Below are 22,092 nucleotides of genomic sequence, written 5' to 3'. Positions count from 1 at the left end.
ACTCTGATGCATATGGCCAAGATACATGTAACACATTGCCTGCTCTATCATGGTTATGCTCTCACATGCTTCTATATTTCATATTCACATGATTGCATACATGTAGGGGGAGCCTATGCTTGTTACATGTCTTTCCAAAGCTTTACTTGCTACTCTTCATATCCTTATCTAAAGCTTTGATGTACACTACTAGGAAAAGGGCTATAGATAGGATTGATACTAATGGCGCACCATGTAAGTAGTGCGCCGCTACTATATACTAATGGCGCATCAGTTTGTGATGCGCTATTAGTGTGTAAGACACTAATGGCGCACCAGAAACAGGGTGCGCCGCAAGTATTAAATTTTTTCTCATTTTTCCATACATACTAATGGCGCATCAGGTAGAAGTGCGCCATTACTAGTTCTAACTAGTAATGGCGCACCAGGCAGATAGTGCGCCATTACTGTATATTTTTTTATTCTTTTTTTTGCAAAACTACTAATGGCACTCGATCTCGATCCCCCTCCCTCTCGATAGCTATCCCCCTCGCCAGATCCCGCTCGCCGCCGAGCACCCCCTACCCTCCCCCCGCTCCACCGCCGCCGACGACCCCCCGCACCCTCCCCCGCTCCACCGCCGCCGCCGACACCCCGCACCCTCCCCCGGCCCGCTCCACCGCCGCCACCTGCACCCGCACCCTCCCCCACTTTTTGAAGATATTTTTAAATAACAAATTTGATGATATTTTCAAATAAGAAATTTGATGATATTTTCAAATAAGAAATTTGATGATATCTTCAAATAACAAATTTGATGATATTTTCAATTAAAAATAAAAAAACAAATTTGATGATATTTTTTTCAAAAATTTTGATGATATTTGATGATATCTTCTGTTCTAGTCCTCATGAAAATAACAAATTTGATAAAGAAACAAATTATTAGATGCAACAAGAAATAATGAAAAAAAAATGTTACTAATGGCGCACCGGAGTGGGGTGCGCCATTGCTGTCAAAAAAAGTTACTAAAGGCGCACCACGGGGTGGTGCGCCATTGCTATAGCTGGATACCCCTTCGCCCGATCCCCCCTTCCCTCTCCCTCGCCAGATCCCCCTTCCCTCCCCCGCCGGCCCAACCCGCTCCGACGACCCCCGGCCCGCTCCAACGACCCCCGCGCCCGCTCGACACCCGCTCCGGCTCCCCCGCGACCGCTCCGACGACCCCCGCGGCCAGCCGTTCGAGCTCGATGACTCTGCATCATGCGGATCGAGGTCTTCTTCCACCTCCGGCCACCGCGGCCTCACCGTCGATCCGCATCACATCGTCAACCCCGACCCCGCACGAGCTCGCCATCGTCTTCCTTCCCCTCCCCCCCTTCGATTTTGTCGCCCCCCGTGGCCGTGCTCCCCTCGGCCCCTGGCCGCGCCCTGGCCCCGCCCAGGCGCGCTCACCGCACCGCCACCGCGCCTCCACTACGCTCGGGCCGCACCCTGGCCCCGCCCAGGCGCGCTCACAGCACCGCGACCGCGCCAATTAGTTGTGAGAAGAAATTGGCAAGCTGCTAGGGTTCGTCACCGCGTTCGCGCCAATTGTGAGAAGAAATTAGCAGCTTGCCTTCACCGCGCCAATTGTTTCCATGGACCATCCAAATTTGAAGAAATGGAAGGGTAGTGCAGTTTCTAAAAATGAAAGCAGCAGATGTTTGCTATATTAGGACCTCTCCCAAGTACAGTAGCCATTAGTCTAGTTCCCTTGCACTTGTAGCCACTGACTAGAATATAAAGCTGTAGAATTTGTTGTATTTTCTGCTTTAAGATTGGTTAGGAAATTACAGGTGAGCAAGCTGCATGCTAGTGTGCATATTTTTGCAGCTCTGTACTAATTCTGAGAGAATCAGGCCGTTTGGAGGTTGAGTAGAGACTACAGAGGATCAATCCAGCTGCTGCTGATTACTGATCGAAATCGAGTGGATCAATCCATTATTTGCTTCTTAAGCTTTGTTATAGAATCTAGTCGGGCTGGGGCGAGCAAGTTGGAAGCACAAAATGAGCGCCTACCAGTCATAACCATTTTTCCTGAAGAGTCAGAATCCTACAACAAGATCAGAATATGTAAATGGTTAATTAGTTGTGATGAAATTCATATATGCTTCTATCTTTATTGTTATTTTGTTTCAGTACTCCAATGGTTTGCCTAGATGTCCGTGTAAGAAGCAAACTAGTGTGATTTCACTGTTTTCTGTCATCTACCTACAAAATGTATATTCTGAACTTATTTCACGTATCTCATTCTGCTCTGTACTAAACTTCGTCTTGAATTGTTCTATGTTGAATGTACAGTAGAAAATAAATTATCAATGACTACTAGTGATCATGATCCAGAGATTAAAAAAATGCATAGACTATAATTTCCTCGCATGATCCATAGAATAAAAATGTAGAATAATATATAAATGCCATGATCCATACACTATAATTTTCATGATGCATAGACTATATTTGCCATGGCCCGGTGCAAAAGAAATTTGCCATGTTGCAAAAAGAAAAGAAATTTGCCATGGTGCATATAGTAAAAACAATGCCATGACCATTGTGTCGTGATGATTTTGCAGGTACCCGAGAGGCCCTTGAGTTGCCAGAATGTCGATTAACTTCCGTTCCGGCAAATTCGGGTACTCCATATGTCCTATTTTCAGCAAAGGTAATGCTGAAATTTTCCGTGAATTTTAGCATGATTTTGCTAAAAATAGGACATATGGGGTACTTGCGACTGCCTGTTATCATGCATGTTTTATGATATGTTGTAAGGGTACTAATTGGTCTCTTCTGCTGCTTATTAGAGATGGCGGGAAGCAGCCACCGCCGATCTGCGACACCGCAGTACGAGTTGGATGCTTCCGAGTTCTTCACTATCATACTTGAGACTTCAGTATCATCCATGACGCAGGTATATAAAACGAGAGATCTCCCCTTCACCCATCTCATTATGATATCTGTTGTTTGCTACACCACTCATTGTTCCAAACTGCAGAGGTCAAGGTTGTCAGAATCGTGATTTTGAATCGGATCGGAGCTCTGATGGTAGGATCGCAAATCATAGAATCTTCACTATCAGGATCGTAGAAACGTAGATTCTATGAACTAAAATCGTAGAATCATAGGGGTTAGTTTGGATCGTAAAGTCGTAGAATCGTATAACAGAATCGCGATTCTGACAACCTTGGTAGAGGTTGCCTGACAGTTTTATGAACATGCTGATGGGTGAAGATCCGCCAAATAATGTGAAGCTGCGACAGGCCGGCAGCGGGTTTCGCAGGCAGTGGGATGTGGAGTTGGTGATCAAGAAGGGCCACATGTACTTGTCTCGTGGGTGGGAGAAGTTCTACCGTGCCTACGACCTGCGGCTGGGGTACTTCCTTCTCTTCAGGTACGACGACGACGCCACCATGCTCATTGTGAAGGTGTTCAACACGACTATGTGTTGCATGCGCTACGCTGCCGATGATGATGCAGGTACGTTCTGCCTCTTCTTATTCCTCTACATTTGGCTTTGTCTCACATCGATTGTTAACGGTCATTTTTGCATTTTGGACAGGTAATGGGAGCAGCAGCAGCGACACTGGCTACAGCCAAAGCAGCAGCGACTATGGCTGTAGCGAAAGCACTAGCGATTCTGGCTGTAGCCAAAGTAGCAGCGACTATGGCTGTAGCGAAAGCAGCAGCAATTCTGGCTGTAGCACAGCATAGACAACAAGAAGGATGATCCGGACTGGAGTGCGGGAGAAGAGGAGCAGAGTGAGGATGAGGAGCTGCAGGATGACAATGGGCATCAGGCTGAGGATGACCTAGCGCTGGTGGTGGCTGACCAAGGGCAAGAGATGGTGGTGGCTGACCATGGGCAAGAGATGGAGGTGGCTGAGGATGACCTAGCGATGGTCGTGCCTGAAGGTGGCCTCGCGATGGTGGTGGTGCCTGACAATGACCACTCACTGGTGGTGGTGCCGGCGATCCCACAGCTGGGCGACATGACCACGCCAATTGTGATAGATGACTACATCCCACTGCCTCCACTGCCTCCACCGCCTTGCCGCTCTTGGCGCATCAGGGAGAGGAAGGAGAAGGAGAAGGAGAAGAACAATGCATGAGAACTGAACTTTGTCAGGTATGTCAGATCTCCTATAGGTTAGTTATCCAAAATGATATATATATACACACACATATATATATATATATATATATATATATATATATATATATATATATATATATATACTTAGTTACCTATGTTATCTCTAATATGCTTAGTTTGCTATAGGTTGGCTTCATTTTTACCTAAGTTGGCTCTAATATGCTAACTTAGAGCTTATATGTTTAGTTTTCTATAGGGTAGCTCCAAAATAACTTATGTTAGCACAAAATGATCAAGTTTACATAATAAGCTTATAGTCTTTTTCTTATTCTTCTTCTTTTCCAAAATGACATAGGTTAGCTTCATTTTACCTAAGTTGGCTCTAATATACTAACTTAGAGCTTATATGCTTAGTTTCCTATAGGTTAGCTCCAAAATAACTTATGTTAGCACAAAATGATCAAGTTTACATAATAAGCTTATAGTCTTTTTCTTATTCTTCTTCTTTTCCAAAATGACATAGGTTAGCTTCATTTTACCTAAGTTGGCTCTAATATACTAACTTAGAGCTTATATGCTTAGTTTCCTATAGGTTAGCTCCAAAATAACTTATGTTAGCACAAAATGATCAAGTTCACATAATAAGCTTATAGTCTTCTTCTTATTCTTCTTCTTTTCCAAAATTCTTCTTATTCTTCTTCTAGTGTTCTTCTCTTCTAGTCTTCTTCTTTTTCTTCTTCTAACTTCTTGTTTATCATTTTACAGATTTGATTTAATTGACGGAAGCTTGCGTGGATGGAGTGCTTCTTTTCCATTTGTGTTTTTATTTTGTATCAATGTGAAACTTTTGTGAATTGATGGATAACGGTGTTGGATGAACAATGTGAAACTTTTGTAATATGTAACGATGGAACTATGTGTTGGCTATGTATGTATATATGATGGAACTTGTGTGTTGGCTATGTATGTATATATGATGGAACTTGTGTGTTGGCTATGATTGTTATATGGATGCTTGTTGTATATATATGTGTTGGATATCTCATAGGTGAAATAGTGACCTGAGATTAAGAAAAAAAATTAAAAAAATTGTTACTAATGGCGCACTACCATGTGATGCGCCATTAGTATAAAAGACACTAGTGGCGCACTGTGGGCAAAACTAATGGCGCACTGCCTGGTGCGCCATTAGTATACCAAATACTAATGGTGCAACAGTGGTGCGCCATTAGTAAAAAATACTAGTGGCGTGCTACTAATGGCGCACTGGTAATGCGCCATTAGTAGGCAAAACCAGTGCGCCATTAGTAGGCTTTTTCCTAGTAGTGGTATGTTGTCATCAATTACCAAAAAGGGGGAGATTGAAAGCACAAATGCTTCCTAGGTGGTTTTGGTAATTAATGTCAACATATCTCTTGTTGGACAACACTTTTATCTAGTATTTTTCAGACAAGTTCAACATTGGAGTGGCATGGACTAAAGGATGTGGGAACTCCTTCAAGATGCTAAGGACAAAGGATTGGCTCAAGCTTCAAACTCAAGACTCTTCATCTTACATTTTAGTGATCCAAGATCACATTGAGTCTATAGGAAAAGTCAATACTATCAAGGAGGGATGAGGTGTTGCTTAATGAGCCTCTTGCTTCATGTGCTTAGTGATATGCTCCAAAACCCTCAACTACTTTCTCACATCCACAAATGACCTAAACCCAAAGCCAAAATCGGTCATACCGATTCTTTCTATCCGGCGCCACCGAGTTTGGATGTCTTAGCCACTGCCACATACCCTAGGCAAATCGGTCTTACCGATAGGGATCTCGGTCTCACCGAGATGGGGTTGTAATCTCTCTATGTATGTCCATTATCAAAATCGGTCTCATCGAGTTTGAGCAATCGGTACTACCGAGATTACAATGCAAACTCTCTGGTTAACTTATTATCAAAATCGGTCTCACCGAGTTTGAGTAATCGGTCCCATCGAGTTTGCCTGACCAACTCTCTGGTTAGCTAATTACCAAAATCGGTCTTACCGAGTTTGTGTAATCGGTCTCACCAAGATTACGTTATGCCCTAACCCTAACCATATCGGTCCTACCGAGTTGCATTTTTGATCCCACCGGAAATCCTAACGGTCACTAGGTTTACTGAATCGGTCCGACCGAGTTTGTTGATTCGGTCCCACCGAGTTTGGTAAATTGTGTGTAACGGTTATATTTTGCGTGGAGGCTATATATACCCCTCCACCACCTCTTCATTCGTAAAAAGAGCCATCAGACTAAGCCTACACTTCCAGCATCCTATTTCTGAGAGAGAACTACCTACTCATGTGTTGAGGTCAAGATATTCCATTCCTACCATATGAATCTTGATCTCTAGCCTTCCCCAAGTTGCTTTCCACTCAAATCTTCTTTCCACCAGATCCAAATCCTATGAGAGAGAGTTGAGTGTTAGGGAGACTATCATTTGAAGCACAAGAGCAAGGAGTTCATCATCAACGCACCATTTGTTACTTCTTGGAGAGTGGTGTCTCCTAGATTGGCTAGGTGTCACTTGGGAGCCTCCGACAAGATTGTGGAGTTGAACCAAAGAGTTTGTAAGGGCAAGGAGATCGCCTACTTCGTGAAGATCTACCGCTAGTGATGCAAGTCCTTCGTAGGCGACGGCCATGGTGGGATAGACAAGGTTGCTTCTTCGTGGACCCTTCGTGGGTGGAGCCCTCAGTGGACTCGCGCAACCGTTACCCTTCGTGGGTTGAAGTCTCCATCAACGTGGATGTACGATAGCACCACCTATCGGAACCACGCCAAAAACATCCGTGTCTCCAATTGCGTTTGAATCCTCCAAAACCCTTCGCTTTACATTCTTGCAAGTTGCATGCTTTACTTTCCGCTGCTCATATACTCTTTGCATGCTTGCTTGCTATGTGTTGTGAATGTTAAAATTGTTCCTTAACTCCACTTAAACCTAAAAGGGCTAAAAACTGCAACTTTAGTACTTAGTGTCTAATCACCCCCCTTCTAGACACCTCTTCTCAAGGTCCTACAACAACGTCAACGCCGGCAGTGCTGCTCTCACTGCGCCGTATGTGATTTGATCCTTCCTTTTCGAGATCGTGGTAGAATTCATGTTTCTAGTATGTGCCCTAGATGTGATCTGTTCATCTACTATGCTAGTTTGCATGATTATTTAATCTCTGCTAGTGCTGTCATGATTTATCTTTTGTTCATTCGGATTAAATCTCGTAGTAATTTGCTCATATTTCCAACAATGGCCACCGGCGTCAAGGGAGACGGGGCCTACTGCAGAGGGTCGGCGGGTTGTGATGCGACTGGTGCTGTGGGGATGCAATAGCAAACAGAGGCGGTGTGTGGGATGCATGGATGTTTGCTACATCACCTCCAAGACAAGTTGCAACAACGAGGGCCGTGTTGCAGGAATATAGAGAAGAGGCTTTGTCGTGCAGATGTTAATTTTTTTTTTGCAACAACTACGGTGTAGCGGCAGCAACAACAACAGCACTTTTCTTTTGCGGCAACAACAAGGACTGTACTTGTACTGCTGCGACATGGTGGCGGTGACGTTTTGCAACATGATCTCTCTTGCAATTTTCTCTTTTTTTACAACAAGAGAAATGTTGCAGGAATACACAGAAGAGACCGGATATGTTGTAAATTTTGCAACAAGCGTCTTGCTGCTCGTTACAAACAAATACTAAGGCCCAATTCTTTTGGCCGATTCTCCTAGAATCTTAAGAATCAAGCCTCCTCCAACTTCTCCTAGAATCTTGAACCCATATTTTTTTCAATCCTAGTTAGTTAGGATGTAAAGAGCTTAGGATTGTAAAAACATGGATTCAAGATTCTGGGAGAAGGATCTATTCTCAAGATTGTGAGAGAATCGGTCAAAAGAACTGGGCCTAAATGTGCGCACTGTGGTCTTACGGCGCCATCGACTCTGCACCACATGAGCAACCAGGACAGCCCCCAGCATCTCATCCGAAATACACTAAGAAAAGCATCTCTCATCTGAAATTCATGCGTTCGAAACAAGTCATTGATGCCACCCACACCAACGACCAAACAAGTCACGCTCGCTTCTTTATTCATGACAGGTACGTACCTGTCTATCGTTTCAGTCTCTCGAATGCTTTCTCTCTCTCGGACGTACCTCGGACGGGCGCATCAGACAGACGAGACGATCAGTGCGGGAGCTGGGAAAGGTAGATGTCGTGGCACGAGGACGACGACGGCAGCAGGGGGCGCAGCCGCAGCGAGAACCTGTAGCTCGCCGCCGGCGACAGCAGGTATTCCTCGTGCACGCATGGCGTCCAGCTGTCGTCCCCGCCCACCCCCATGTGCCTGTGATCAAGATGCACCTGCAACACACAACAAACCCAAATCCACACCACCATTTTCAGCACCACTCCGTCATCTCGGTTCCAACAGTTTCAGTTTCAGAGAGATATCAGATGGAGACGGAGACGGACCTCGATGTCGTCCCCCTTGACGAGCTTGTGCTGATGGGTGGCCCGGTCGAGCTCCGCGGCGCCGTAGTAGCTGGCGCTCACCTGCATCGGCGGGGACTCGCCGTGGGTCGAGGCGAAGAGGCCGAACCCGTCGGCGTTCTTAAGCGCCACCCACCGGACGTCTGCACGGCCGCCGCACTCGCCCGGGACGATGTAGGGCACGTGGAGGTCCTCCACGCCGCTCTCGTACACGCCGACGTGCGCCGCGGCCTTGCGGTCGGGGTAGCACTCGAACGGCCCTCTCCCGTACCATGTGACATGGTTCAGGGATTTCTCTGCATTGAACACGACGCCCACCCGTGGGAGAGGGGGGAGGTCGCTCTTGGGGTTTACCTCGTATTCGAGGATTACGTCCCCTGACTCGTAGATCAGGCAGCGCATATGGACCCGGAAGAGTACTGACTCGGAAGCTTCTGAAAGAGCGGCAGCATCGGGTTTTGGCAGGTGCCCGGGAAGGCCATAATATGTGGTAGAGACCTCGACGGTGTGGTCTGGCAGCTCCTTCACTGAAAACTGGCTGCTGTGGAAAGAGACGTTGTCGAGGAAGGCTTCTCTCCATGTTGTGGCATAGGACTTGGTGTAGAAGCCTCCATTGTCGTTGTCGGTTGGTGCGCGCCAAAAGCAAGGAAATATTCCCTTGCTCATAAGCTCGACGTTGTTGATCTGTTGTTCACAGAAGTATCATGAGTTCCACATTTCGATGAACGGAATAGTAGTGACGCTGATAGAAGTTCGAGTCATATTCTGTGTCTGGCATACTAATTACTAAGGTAACTGTAAACTAACAATGGAACAGCTCATCTGCAGTTGTTCAGATTTCAGAACACATGGAAAATAAATACAATTAGAAGTTCTAGATGAATGTAAACATTGCCAACTGAAAGGAACCATTAAAGCATAAAGGGGAAAAATGTGAAAACAAATGGCCAAGTTTAGAAGACAAATACTAGTACTCTGTATGAGATATTTCATGGCAACAGCTTATTGTGACAAGTTTAAGTCAGATAAATATAAGAAAAACATTATACGAAGACTCAATCATAAGTCGTGACTAGATATCTATACACTATGGACGGTATCCTTCATAAAATCTGCAGCATAGTCATGGATGGTGCTCACAAGTTACAGCGTGCATTGTGCAAAGCCAGTCGCTATTCAGGACCATACAATTCTTGGAACCAACAGGAGCAGATAGGTACCACAAACTACAGCAACTCGTGGAATACCTTTTTAAAATACTGATAGATGCTACATAGCGGTGAACTAAACAGGCCAACTTTTTCTCTCTTTTTTTCAGTGCAAAAAACGCCAAAGTCATATCAACCTGATATCTGTCTGCTTTCATGGTTTTGAGCATAGTCTCATTTGGACTTCTTATAAGTTCATTATCCTGTATGTACTTGCCTCCTAGATCTAGGATGCAGACTCAAATATGCTAACAGAATGAAACTTCATCTGGACAACGACAACATACCTTCCAACTGTCAATTGTTCCCAACTGACTGTTTATTTTGATTTGCCACTCGTGGTTCTTGCTAATGATTACACCATCACCAACCTGCTCAGAGATCAGAGGGCTCTTGGACAATGCTATCACCTGAAGATGGTAGCGTCTGGTGAGCAGTAAGATAAATGAGAAGAAACAGGAGTGAACAAGACCAGTATGAGGAAACATACACGAGGAACAAAGCCCTTTGTCTGAGGTAAACAAAGTTGTGCTGAAGCCAAGACATGACCAGCTTTAGCCCACCGTGTTTGGCCCCTCAGTGTCACGTGTACCGACAAAAAAGTTTCTTTCGCTGCACAGGTACTCCATAGAGTAAACCAAGGCGATGAGTCCATGTTGATAAGATGGCTACTTTGTGGTGCTAAGTTTGGGACACTGAGTGAACCAGAGCCCAAAACGCTTCCATCCCCATGAAGAATCCAGCTGAAGTCCAAAGCCTCTGTTGTCTCAGAAAATTTTCCATTTTCAATCTGCATGATGATAATAATGGATCTATTAGATCCTCCGTTAACCCTAATAGTGAAACAACTTGACGAATATTGATCAGAGGTTACCTTGAGAATATTATCCACCAGCGATATTTTGATAGGCTGGTAAAGATATTTAACTTCTGCAAGCAGAAATAGTTAACCGAGTAAGTTTGACATCTAGAGGCCAGTGAGACGAAAGAAAATCTTACTGTAACAACTTCGTGATGTAATATTCAGGTTGATTATCAGGATTTAAAGTACACGTAAAACAGCAATAAATTTCTTTCCAATTGACTGGTATTTCCAGTTACCATTAACAGCAGGGTGAAGCGTCCGATCAGGCCACACAATGCCATTAATGCAAAAATTTAAGTCATTTGGAATGTCTCCAAAGTCACCACCATATGCCCAAGATTTAGATCCATCGGCATCCTCCTTCAGTAAACCCTGTATATTTTTGAAAAGGACGTAGTGGAGAAAGAAAATTAAGACGCTATAACAATAAAAACAGAGTCGATGATCGACATGTCTATGAGTCAATATTATTTTTGATGAAAATGGGCCAATAGTGGTCCAATATGTATGTCATGTAAACTACAATCATGAACAAACACAAGTACAACCATGCAAACCGAAATTTTGGCATAGCATGCTCCCAGTAAAAAAGAAGGTTAATGATAAGATGAGAGTAAATCAAACATAACCTGATCGACCCAGTCCCATATAAAACCTCCTTGGAGCCCCATCGTGTTGTCTATCGCCTTCCAATATGCGTCAATATTTCCATTACTGTTCCCCATAGCATGTGAATATCTTGAAAACAAAGGGAAATGTTTTATTTAATATTTCAGGTATATGAATATAAAAACAATGGGAATCAGGTACACATGTGGTGCCACAGTTACCATACTCGCAAAGAATGAGGGGCCTGTTTTCAGATGGGTCATTTGCAATCTTGAGAATATCCCAGACACGCATGTACATGGGGCATATAATATCTGTGGATGATGTTCTGGAGCCACCTCCTTCATAATGGATGAGCCTTGTTGGGTCTCTTCCACGAACCCACCCTACAAGATTATGATTCACAAAATCATAAAAAAAAACTGCAAGAATTGAACGACCATCGCAGAAAACGTTTTACCGCTTACCAGACATAGCAGAGTGATTTGGTCCATATGAGGCTTCATTTCCCAAGGACCAAATAATTATGCACGCATGATTTTTGTCCCTCTCCACCATGCCAACGAAACGATCAAGCATAGAATTTGCCCAGATGGGTTCTAGTGTGGGATGTTTGAAATGGCTATTTTCATCAAAGCCATGTGTCTCGATATTGGCTTCATCAATAACATAAAGACCAAAAATGTCGCATAACTCATACCACCTTGGATGTTGGGGATAATGGGAGTTTCTAACAGCATTGATGTTGTTTTGTCTCATCAAAACCAGATCCTATCAAAAGATAAACAGTAAATAACTGAAGCTACTGACTGAAAACATGCAGATGGCATGCTATGCTTTCAAATATGACAGTTTACAGAAGGGATGAGTAACCTTGATCATGCATGCTTCTAAATTTGTCTTCCCAACACGTGGATGATGCTCATGTCTGTTGACACCTCTAATTACAACAGGAGATCCATTGACAAGCATCTGCTTGTGTGCCAGGACCACATTACGAATCCCTACTTGGCATGATTCGCAATCAATAAGCTTCCCATTGGCATCTTTAAGGAGAACAACAAGAGTGTATAAGTTCGGCTGTTGGGAAAGGAAATATAGTTATAAGATATAGTAGTTCAATTGTAATACTAATATTTTTATAGAATTTCCCCAGGATTAGATTTCTTACTTTTTCACTAGACCAAAGCTTTGGATTTTCCACTTTTCCACCAAGAACATAACCATGAAAACCATGGCAAGGGCCTCCCTTAGGTTCTGGCTTTGTCTTCAAGTTGACTATGTTAGCAGCTGACATGTCTGAATTCAAATCATCAGATGATTCAGAATTATCAAATAATGTTGCTTCAATCGACAAAGTTGGGATATGCTCCCTGTCTTGCTTGTGTGAATCAATTTCCACCTCAACCTGACATATTGAACAAAACCAAAAATGAGTATAATTGCGGAAAAGCATCAGAATAAATGTTCCCTTGAGCAATGCATGTCAGCAGCTATACCATCTGGACGGTAGAAAATGGTTTGCCCACTATAGGGTTAAAACTTCGAATGGCGAGACATAGAAATATATATCATGGGAGCCATGCAGAAGCATTTCATAAGCATGTCTTCTTTTGTGTGTTTTGATAATATTGGATTATATAGGACGCTAAGGACACTGAAAAAGGGCAGACCATTCTTCAAAAGAAAAATGAGGTCAACTTTTAAAAGAGTTATTGGGTTTAGTTCACCTATAATTAATCAAATGGCTGTGAGTTATAGTTGTTACTATGATGAATGTTACTATGTTTGAAGGTTAAATTAGCATTCTCATCCCAAAAAGGTTTAGGGGGTGTAACATGAGTGCAACATTCTTGCATAAAGCCACTATCCCAAAGTTTTATGCCACTGTCCACTATTTTCTTGCAGCATAAGCTCCATCATGTAGCATAAGTTTATAACCTGACAAAGATGGACAGCATAATTACCTCAATATCAGCTACCCGGAAGTTCTCATCCAAGGTTGCTTTGAAAAAGTAATCTGTGATAAAGATCTGCAAGGAAAAAATTACAAACTCACTAACCAAGAATTTACCCTGATCGGTGATTATAGACAAAAGCAAACTAAACGACAAATGCAATTTACATGTCAAAAGCTTAAAACTAGCATGTTTGTGCATAGTTGCTTACGTGGGCGATATATTATATAAGAATCCGGTCACTGCTAATATATAAAAGGGCAGCCCGGTGCATGTAGCTCCCGCTTGCGCAGGGTCCGGGGAAGGGTCCGACCACTTTGGGTCTATAGTACGCAGCCTTTCCCTACATTTCTGTAAGAGGCTGTTTCCAGGACTTGAACCCATGACCTCATGGTCACTGCTAATATATACAAGAAAAAAGTTCTCGGCTGACATTTCGCATCTGAGTGTAAAGATGAAAAAAGGGTACTCTATTGATCTTCTGAACATAGCTATAACAACATGACCATTGCTAGCCAGCAAAGGCAAACAGATCACTGCAACAAACTATTACTCATTCATGAAATGAGGTATTTTACTCGAGTGTAAAATTCAACTTTTTTCCGAAAACAACAGCCTGTAATTCATTCAATAAGATGCGAGCAAAACTTAAGAAGTAACCTGTGGCTTTGATAATAGTAGCACATCTCTGTGAATACCAGACAACCACCAATGGTCTTGATCTTCAAGATAGGAACCATCACTCCACCTCATGACTTGAACAGCAAGAACATTTTCCTTGTCTGAATCACAATGATGGCAGCAATCAGTGATTTCAAACTCAGCAGGAAGCCTGCTGTCTTGGCTGCATAAATACACAAAACATGGAGTTACTTTCTGAACAATACAATAGCAAACTCCAGTAGATGACTATAGCCAATTGGTACTCAAGTAAATACTGCAAGGATCTATTACAAGTCACCAACATGAAATTACTTCATTTTGTATTATGGATTATATATGAACTTGATAAGTCTCTGTACAGTTTTAGAGATAAAAAAAAAATACAAGCAGTGAGGTTATCTGTGTCATACCTATAGCCAATTGGTACGCCATTTACCCAAGCAAGAAATGCTGAATCAACAGCTTCAAAGTGCAACAAGATCCTCCGACCTATCATAATCAGCTCAGAATTGTTTAAAAATGGAATGGACATATTATATGATAACAGTCAGTGCTATATCCATGTCAATCAGAGACAGAACTACTATGCATGAGGAGAAAGAACAAACATGTCATAATTAGCATAACAGGAGACGGCACAGGCATACCATAAGGACAGGAAGAAAATGTAAAGGGCAAACAATTATGTCTGTATAATTAAGGAGATAGGTAACAAATATAAACCAGCCAAACTCTTGGAGAACTGCATGGTCAGATTAGGTAAATCCTAGATGACAAAAACATTGACAGCAGGATTTGCCACTGTCAGGATCTTTTAGGTAATTTAATGAACCAACTACTCATAACAGTAAACAACTTTTCTCTCTGTATTTTTAATTGATGCACAAACCAAATTTCAATTCCATGAACCATGTAAAACATCATCACAGTAAACAAACTCATTTTCTTGGAGGTATCATCACTTTATCCATAATTGTCCAGCATTACAGCCGTTTATGCTATTTGCAATGCAATCAATGGATTCAAAAGATCTGATTGCGTATGCGTATGCAAGATTATGATTCTGTCAGAAGTAGAGCAGGTGCAATGCAACCAACGGATTCGTAATGGAGATCTGGTTGCATATGCAAGATTTTGATTTCGTCAGAAGTAGAGCAGGTGTAACAACCACCTGTCCACATAAGCTGCAATAGATATCATACCTCTCCATTCTTTTGGGATGTGAAAAACCTTCCTGTAACAGCCCGTGGGGTTCTCGGAAGGCACGAACGGCGGGTTCATGGGGAAGGGGTAAGTGACATTTGTGTAGATCGGACGGTCGAACCCGTGCATCTGCCAATTGGAGGGAACTGCAACCAAGTTTTATGCACATTTGAGAACAGAGTTCCAGCCAAACAAAACGAAAAATACAGCACTAAATAACAGCATTAGACTAAATAAAAGCACATCAGAACAAGCAAGCGGCAACCGTGCCTGGCAAGGCCTCCCAGTCAGAGTCATTGAACTGCGCGTCGTAGAACTTGTCCGGGACGGTCTCCGGCGACTGCGCCAGCCGGAACTTCCAGTGCCCGCTGAGCGACTGCGCGTACGGGAGGCCCTTGGACCAGAACGCCGCGCTGTCCAGCGCGCCGCCGACCGCGCCGTCGTCCCACACGGCGGCCTCGGCGTCCAGGTGGCTCACGCTCCTCCGCTCCCGCCAGTACCTCAGCGCCCCTGTTTTTCGACAGTTAAAAACAGAGAGCAGGAAAAGAAGTTCAGAAAACAGCACGAGGATGAATGTTTCTTCCTGATCGATCTCGTGTGGGCGCGGCGAGATTCGGGCTCACCTTCGAGCGTGTCCTGCGAGCGGAGCGGCACGTGCGCGTCCCGCTTCCTCCACCGGAAGAAGGAGGGGTCCTCCCAGAGCTTGTGCTGCGGCGGGTAGCCCGCGGGCGGAGGGAACATCGCGCCGCCGCTGGCGGAGACCACCGCCATCGATCACGGAGGCCGCACGAACGAATCACCCCCGCTCTCTGCCCTCAAAGCGAACCGCGCGTCGATCTCGCGCGCCGGCGAGGAAGGAGAAGTAGGAGGGCCTGGTGGAGCCGGACGGACGGACGGGTTAGACACGGAGAGGGCTCGGACACAGGATGACTTCGGTTTCGACTGGAGTGACGATGAATCAAGCTGGAGCTGAGATTCCTTACCGGCGAGAGGAGGTCGGGATCTGGCCGGCGGGTCGTCGCTCGCCGTCGAGGGAGGGAGGGAGGGAGGAGTGGAGGCCGGGGAGTGAGGAGGAATTTGGGGGGAGGAAGAAATCACATGGGATTAGTTTACCACCACAGACAAGAGGTGGCGCGCGAGACGCCTCGCTGACGTGTGGGCGGCGGGTCCACGCGTCAGTGAAGCATCGAGCGGCTGTAGGCCGTACGCAATGTTTTGTTCCTTAAATCTCTACTCCTAATGGACGTATTTATGGTAATCAATCACAATTAATCCACGTATGGTAAGGCTATAAATCTCTACTCCTAATGGACGAATTGGTTGAATAGTCCCCCCCACTTTCAATCGGTTTATTTTCAACCGGTTTTTTTTCAACCGGTTTTTCTTCGTCCCACCTCCCACCACCCCCCTCCCACCGGTTTTTCTCTTTCTCGTCTGGCCGACAATACCCAACGTATTTATGGTAATCAATCACAATTAATCCACGTATGGTAAGGCTATAAACTTTGGTAATTATAGTAATCACAATCAATCACAATTAATCACAATTATCATATTTGAGATAATTATAGTAATAAATCAATCCATGTATGGTAAGGCTATAACTAAGGAAATTTCGAATATGGTAATTATCACCAGAATCAAAGCTTTCCAAAAAAGTTCTTCTTGCCATACCCTTCAATCGCGCCCTGCTCCATTCCGATCTCCTTCCCTCAATCGCTCCAGCTGATTTACTCTTTCCAAACCTAACCCCTGCCTGATCTAGATAAAGAGGCTCTCTCCTGCCCGTCTCATCCCTCCCTTGTGCCAACCATGGAAGAGAGGAGGGAGAGCACAGAGGAGCGCGCCGGCGATGCGCCGATGCTCGCTGGTTGAGGCATGGTCGGCGTGTGAGTCAAGAGGATCCCTGCATCTGTGGTGGTAGGCGATCCAAGGAAGAGTAGTCGAACATGAAAGCGATGGGAGGGACAACACCCTGCTGCCGGGCTCGTCCGCCTCTTCGTGGCCGATGACCGCGTTGGATGTGGCCGAGGGCGGCGATGATGGAAGGAGCCGCTGGCGCTGGCCAGGCTCCCGACCGAGTCGCTGCTCCTCAGTGCCAGCCCTTTCCGCCGCGCCGGATCGCTCGTCATCTTGGGGACCCCGAAGGGATGCCGCCGGTGTGGGAGGCGCCCACGATAGTGCGGGCTGGGGACCGAGCGGCAGGGGACGTTACGGGTTCCGTTCTAGGGCTAGGTCGGGAAGTCTATCGTGTTTCTGTCGGAAAATCTTGTGATCAATGGGTTTACTAAATTAATTTTGGGTCTATATTAAGGGGCACCGTCTATTCTTGTCATTCGAATTTGCATTCTTGCATCAGAAGTTCAAGAGAACTGTCATGAATAGCACAATGCCTTTCAGTTTGTAGACTGATAACTGTAATAATATAACTAGAGAGCATTTCCTATCAGATAAATAAACTGAACATCACATCTTTTTATTTCTGTTTGGCCTCCTGGGAACGTAGACTAATTAATCCACGTATATTAATTATCAATCCAGGTATGGTAAGGTCATAACTCAGGAAATTTTAAATATGGCAATTATATGGTAATAAATTTAAATTACCCCAAAGGCTATCAATTTAGATATGGTAAGGCCATAACTCGGGAAATATCAAATATGGTAATAAATTTAAATTACCACCAGGTATGGTAAGGCTATCCACGTATAGTAATAAATCATATAGTAATAAATCATAATTAATCCACGTATAGTAATAAATCAATCCAGGTATGGTAAGGTCATAACTCAGGAAATTTTGAATATGGTAATAAATTTAAATTACCCCAAAGGCTATCAATCCAGGTATGGTAAGGCCAAAAATCGGGAAATATCGAATATGGTAATAAATTTAAATTACCCCAAAGGCTACCAATCCAGGTATGGTAAGGCCATAACTCGGGAAATATCGAATATGGTAATAAATTTAAATTACCACTAGGTATGATAAGGCTATCCACGTATAGTAATAAATCATATAGTAATAAATCATAATTAATCCACGTATAGTAATAAATCAATCCAGGTATGGTAAGGCCATAACTCAGGAAATATCGAATATGGTAATAAATCAGCGATCCGTCCGCATTACTAGCTCATCCGATAAATCAGCGATCGAGTAATTAAACCGTGCAGTAATTAGTACTCCCTCCGTATATGGAAGGAACCGCCGGAGTATTCCATAGATTAGCCACAGGATTTTGGCAATCTCGCTGTGGCATCTCGGATTTCGGAAATCACGCGCCCGCAGACGCCGCCGTGCCCCCCCTGCAACCACCGCCGGAGTCGGAGGCGAACGCGATCGCAATCGCGACGTGTATATATATACAAGGACGTACTACGTGCACAAGGGCCTGCAAGCAAACCCCAGTGCTCCTGATCACCATGCATTTCTTCCAGGTCGTCATGGCGTGGATGTTCCCGTGCGCCGTGTGGGCGGCGATGGCGCCGGCCGTGGCGACGGCAGCGACCACGGACGGCGCTTCGAGCGTTGAGCGGGGCAGCTCCTCGTCGCCGACATTCGGCCCTGGCGACGCTAAGGTGGCCTCCGACCCGGGCTCCTCCCCGGCGTCGAGGTCGTCCACCTCCTCCTCCTTGCTCGGCGCCTGAAGCAGCTCGTCGAACAGCGCGCGCTCACCGGTGAGGGAGGGCGGTGACACAGCCGCACGGAAGGGCCACGCGCTAAGGCGGTGCCTGCACAGGTTCGCCAGAAATCTGCAGCGCGCTGGTGCTGCGGACGAGCGGTCAGACGGGCGCGGGAGACGGAAGGGCCGGGCGACGAAGCCGGACGGGAGGGTCGCCGCCGGCGAGGACGGCACCGCCCGGGCGAGGGAGGAGGCCGTCGCGAGCGCGATCGCCTACTGCAAGGAGTCAAGCCGGCAGCGCTGCAGGCCGCCGTTGGCTCCCTCGCCCAGCTTGGACGGCTGGCTCCTCGTTCGTCCGGAGGAGGAGATCGGCACCAGCGCCACGATCGCCGTCTCGCCCTGCGAATGCGAGGCGCAGGGCACCTCGAGCGCCGCCGCCCCCCACCACGGCCACGCGGCCTGCGACGGTACGTGTTGTTAACCGATCCGTCGGTCGATCTGCTCTGCTGCACCCATGCATGTCTAAACCATCGTTGATCTCCTTCGTGCAGCAGAATGCGGCGGCGACAGGCCGTCGACGGTGGAAACTCGGCGAGGTCCAGCCGGGGAGATGGAAAAGGGTGACGCTGTCGACGGGCTTGACGGGGACGTCCTTAGGATAACGAGTTACTTCGCCGCCAAATATGTGCGCGCGGTGCGCCATTGAAGAATAGCTCGGGGTCCGTCTCACATGAGGCGAAGCAAACAATTTTTCGTAATCTAGAGGACCTTGTCTTACGTACCTTCGATCTTGTATGATCTGTCCATATCAGTGTGCGAGTAGTAGTAATATGATTGTAGTAAGATCTGTCCATATCAATTGTCGATCTTATTCTTATATGATATGATGGCTTGCAGCGTTCCTAAGATCTAACGAGAATCTCCTGGAGTTAACGACACAATCGTTCGATTGTTTCTGAATCAGACTGCAATTTTGAAGCTTAATTGGCAAAGGAGTTAAGATATAGACAATCCTATTTATTCGAACTAGCTTTGCTGAATCGGAAGAAAAGAGACAACTTGGATTCAATCAAAAGAAATTAGAAGATTTTAGTACTGGCATGTATTCACCTCAATCACTATATGCTCTGTTTGTACTCTACACATGAGGAATATATTCACCTTTAACTTCTTTTTTTGCGGAAATAAGACTTTCATTCATCAACCACGGTCATTACACTCCAGATTTTACATAGAGCGTGAATTCCATCCGGTGCATGCCCATGCACGTTGAATTATCAAATGAGTATAAAGTTGGTCTTTTTTTAACTACTACACTCCAGATTCTCGAGCATGGAGATAGGCGAGTTGTAGACCAAGAGCTGGTACAGATATAGGCGAGTTGTAGACAAGAGTTGGTGGGCAGCAAGAAACGCATGCACACCAAAGAACAAATCTGAGTCACATGCCTACTTCTATTGGTTTCTACAAAGAGCGGCTAGCTTATATCTTAGACCAGTCGGTCACTGTCGAGGTCGCCAAGGTGATCTTACAGCACTGCCGTGGGGATTTCTCATATAATTTTATGTAGGCAAGCCGCAAGCGGTGGTGGTGATTGGCTGGGTGGTGTCGCTGCCTTGGAAAGAGACTAAGTGATGGTAAAAGTAAGCAGGATCCGATGATTCTTCCGTGGGAATAGCCAAAGTCAAGATGTCGACTACAGACTCGTCACAGACTTGCAGTGAACCTGGATGCGGCGAGCCTGATTTGTGGATCGATGGCGGGTCTTCACTTTGTTAGGCTGGGATTGGATGGTTGCGGAGGGTGGTGTGCTTGGTTGGGTTCCCATGAAAGAATGTGGCCTCCTCGTGGATCTGGTCATGCCCATCCTAGAGAACATTGTGTCCCTAGCTCCCTCGAGGAGCAAGGACAGTGCAAGCGGCAGCAGGGGGGAGGGGCAGATGTGGGGAGGGATGTCGGCGGCTGCTCGAGGTCATCATGATGAAACCCTTGACGTCCCATCTTTATCAATGGAAGTGGAAGAGCACGAAGTCGAGATTGGATAGGAGTTTGAGTTCTTTTTGGCACCGATCGGTTCCCCACTTTAGAGATATATTTTTTTTGCGTGCGAGCAAACAGTGGGTTGATTCTAAAAGGGATAGGCACTTTTCAACAGAAGTGCATGACGGATCAAAAATATGACCTCATTTTATTCGTTTGATAGATATCGTATTATTCGTTCTTGTTCGCTCGGTGAAATTTCCTAATATTTGATTGTTGTGTTTCTAATTAGAGCACCCCATAATCACCCAATATGAGGGGATGATAAATGAAAAATACTGATTATAAATTTTGAAGAGCCCGTGGCAACGCACGGGCGTTATACTAGTATATGTAAAGAGTGGATTTTTAATCGAGATCCGGCATGTGCAGCATGATGGTGGGATGTATTTTGTTCAAATCCTGACAAATGAACTTAAAATGGTGCTAGCGCTTAGTACGTTGGCGATTAGTGCGTGCCGACCTTGTATTCGGTGTTTTTTTTTACTAGGAAGTGTGCACGTGCAATGCACGTCAAACCATGCAAAAAAAAATCTAATGGGATATTTAAGTGATGAGTTCATAGTTCAAACGTGTGCAATGGTTATGTGGGTGTCAGGTTTGGCAAATTAGTGTCTAAAAGAATGGTTTGGCAAACAGGAAGTGATATATCCTAGTCTATTATAACCGTCGGGAAAAATAAGAAAATGATGAAAAAAGAATTTCATATTAATAGGTATTTCATTATTAAGAATATGCATAATGTAGATCACATCAACCATAGAGTTTTGAATTCACATTTCATATGATACATTTCCATAGAATTTACATATATACATGAATCGAAGGTCGACAAAAACAGACGTGCAGCATGTCAAAAACACAAGTGCTCGTCATCGTCACCATGCGCTGCAACAAATAAGAGTAAAGAAAAAAACCAAAGCACCATTCCGATATTTGATTTTGAAACAGCGGGGATAGGTACCTCTTCATTCAAAAGAATATAATACAATTTTATTGCTCTGATTGATCACCTCAACTTCTTATTTCAACCTCTTTGTAGTGATGATGTCCCTTATACTTGCGATGTGACTGCTCAATGCTTGTAAAATTGCAACACAATGAAGAGAATGAGACCAAAAGCTATGGAAAAAAAGTCGTAGAGAACAAATATGAATAAGACAACAAAATTTATGAGGTCTGGTTTTAGAAAACATTTTGAGATAGAATATCATTTTGGCAACCTTGCTCATATGTTTTAATCAGTACAGAGTATGTGCCTGAAATAGATTGCCTTTCACCACACCTCTTTTCTCCATCGATGT

At 44.9% G+C, this 22,092-nt stretch overlaps 1 protein-coding gene across 1 annotated transcript; it reads right to left on the bottom strand.

Annotated features, from left to right (window-relative positions):
• Nucleotides 1-7,707: 7,707 nt before the first annotated feature.
• On the bottom strand, nucleotides 7,708-16,211 carry LOC123072529 (beta-galactosidase). Its single transcript, XM_044496110.1, has 18 exons — nucleotides 16,106-16,211; nucleotides 15,746-15,994; nucleotides 15,393-15,632; nucleotides 15,122-15,268; nucleotides 14,330-14,408; nucleotides 13,917-14,100; nucleotides 13,266-13,331; nucleotides 12,470-12,706; nucleotides 12,172-12,378; nucleotides 11,766-12,069; nucleotides 11,525-11,684; nucleotides 11,319-11,427; nucleotides 10,926-11,061; nucleotides 10,699-10,754; nucleotides 10,315-10,614; nucleotides 10,112-10,234; nucleotides 8,599-9,300; nucleotides 7,708-8,487 (listed from the first exon to the last, which is right to left on the bottom strand). The coding sequence occupies exons 2-18, from the start codon at nucleotides 15,891-15,893 to the stop codon at nucleotides 8,311-8,313; spliced, it is 3,375 nt and encodes a 1,124-aa protein (XP_044352045.1). The 5' UTR covers nucleotides 15,894-15,994; nucleotides 16,106-16,211; the 3' UTR covers nucleotides 7,708-8,310.
• Between the last annotated feature and the right edge of the window lie 5,881 nt (nucleotides 16,212-22,092).

The sequence above is a fragment of the Triticum aestivum genome, chromosome 3B (assembly GCF_018294505.1).
Source record: "Triticum aestivum cultivar Chinese Spring chromosome 3B, IWGSC CS RefSeq v2.1, whole genome shotgun sequence".
Taxonomy (NCBI): domain Eukaryota; kingdom Viridiplantae; phylum Streptophyta; class Magnoliopsida; order Poales; family Poaceae; genus Triticum; species Triticum aestivum.
This window is presented reverse-complemented; position numbering and strand designations above follow the sequence as displayed.

What these genes read in the sequence shown, in the direction of transcription:
- LOC123072529 (XM_044496110.1), bottom strand. Translation starts at nt 15,893, where the DNA reads ATGGCGGTGGTCTCCGCCAGCGGCGGCGCGATGTTCCCTCCGCCCGCG. An exon ending in TGACTGGGAGGCCTTGCCAG is followed by an intron (nt 15,269 to 15,392) that starts GCACGGTTGCCG and finishes ACTTGGTTGCAG; the next exon opens with TTCCCTCCAATTGGCAGATG. An exon ending in AGGCCCCTCATTCTTTGCGA is followed by an intron (nt 11,428 to 11,524) that starts GTATGGTAACTG and finishes TTTGTTTTCAAG; the next exon opens with ATATTCACATGCTATGGGGA.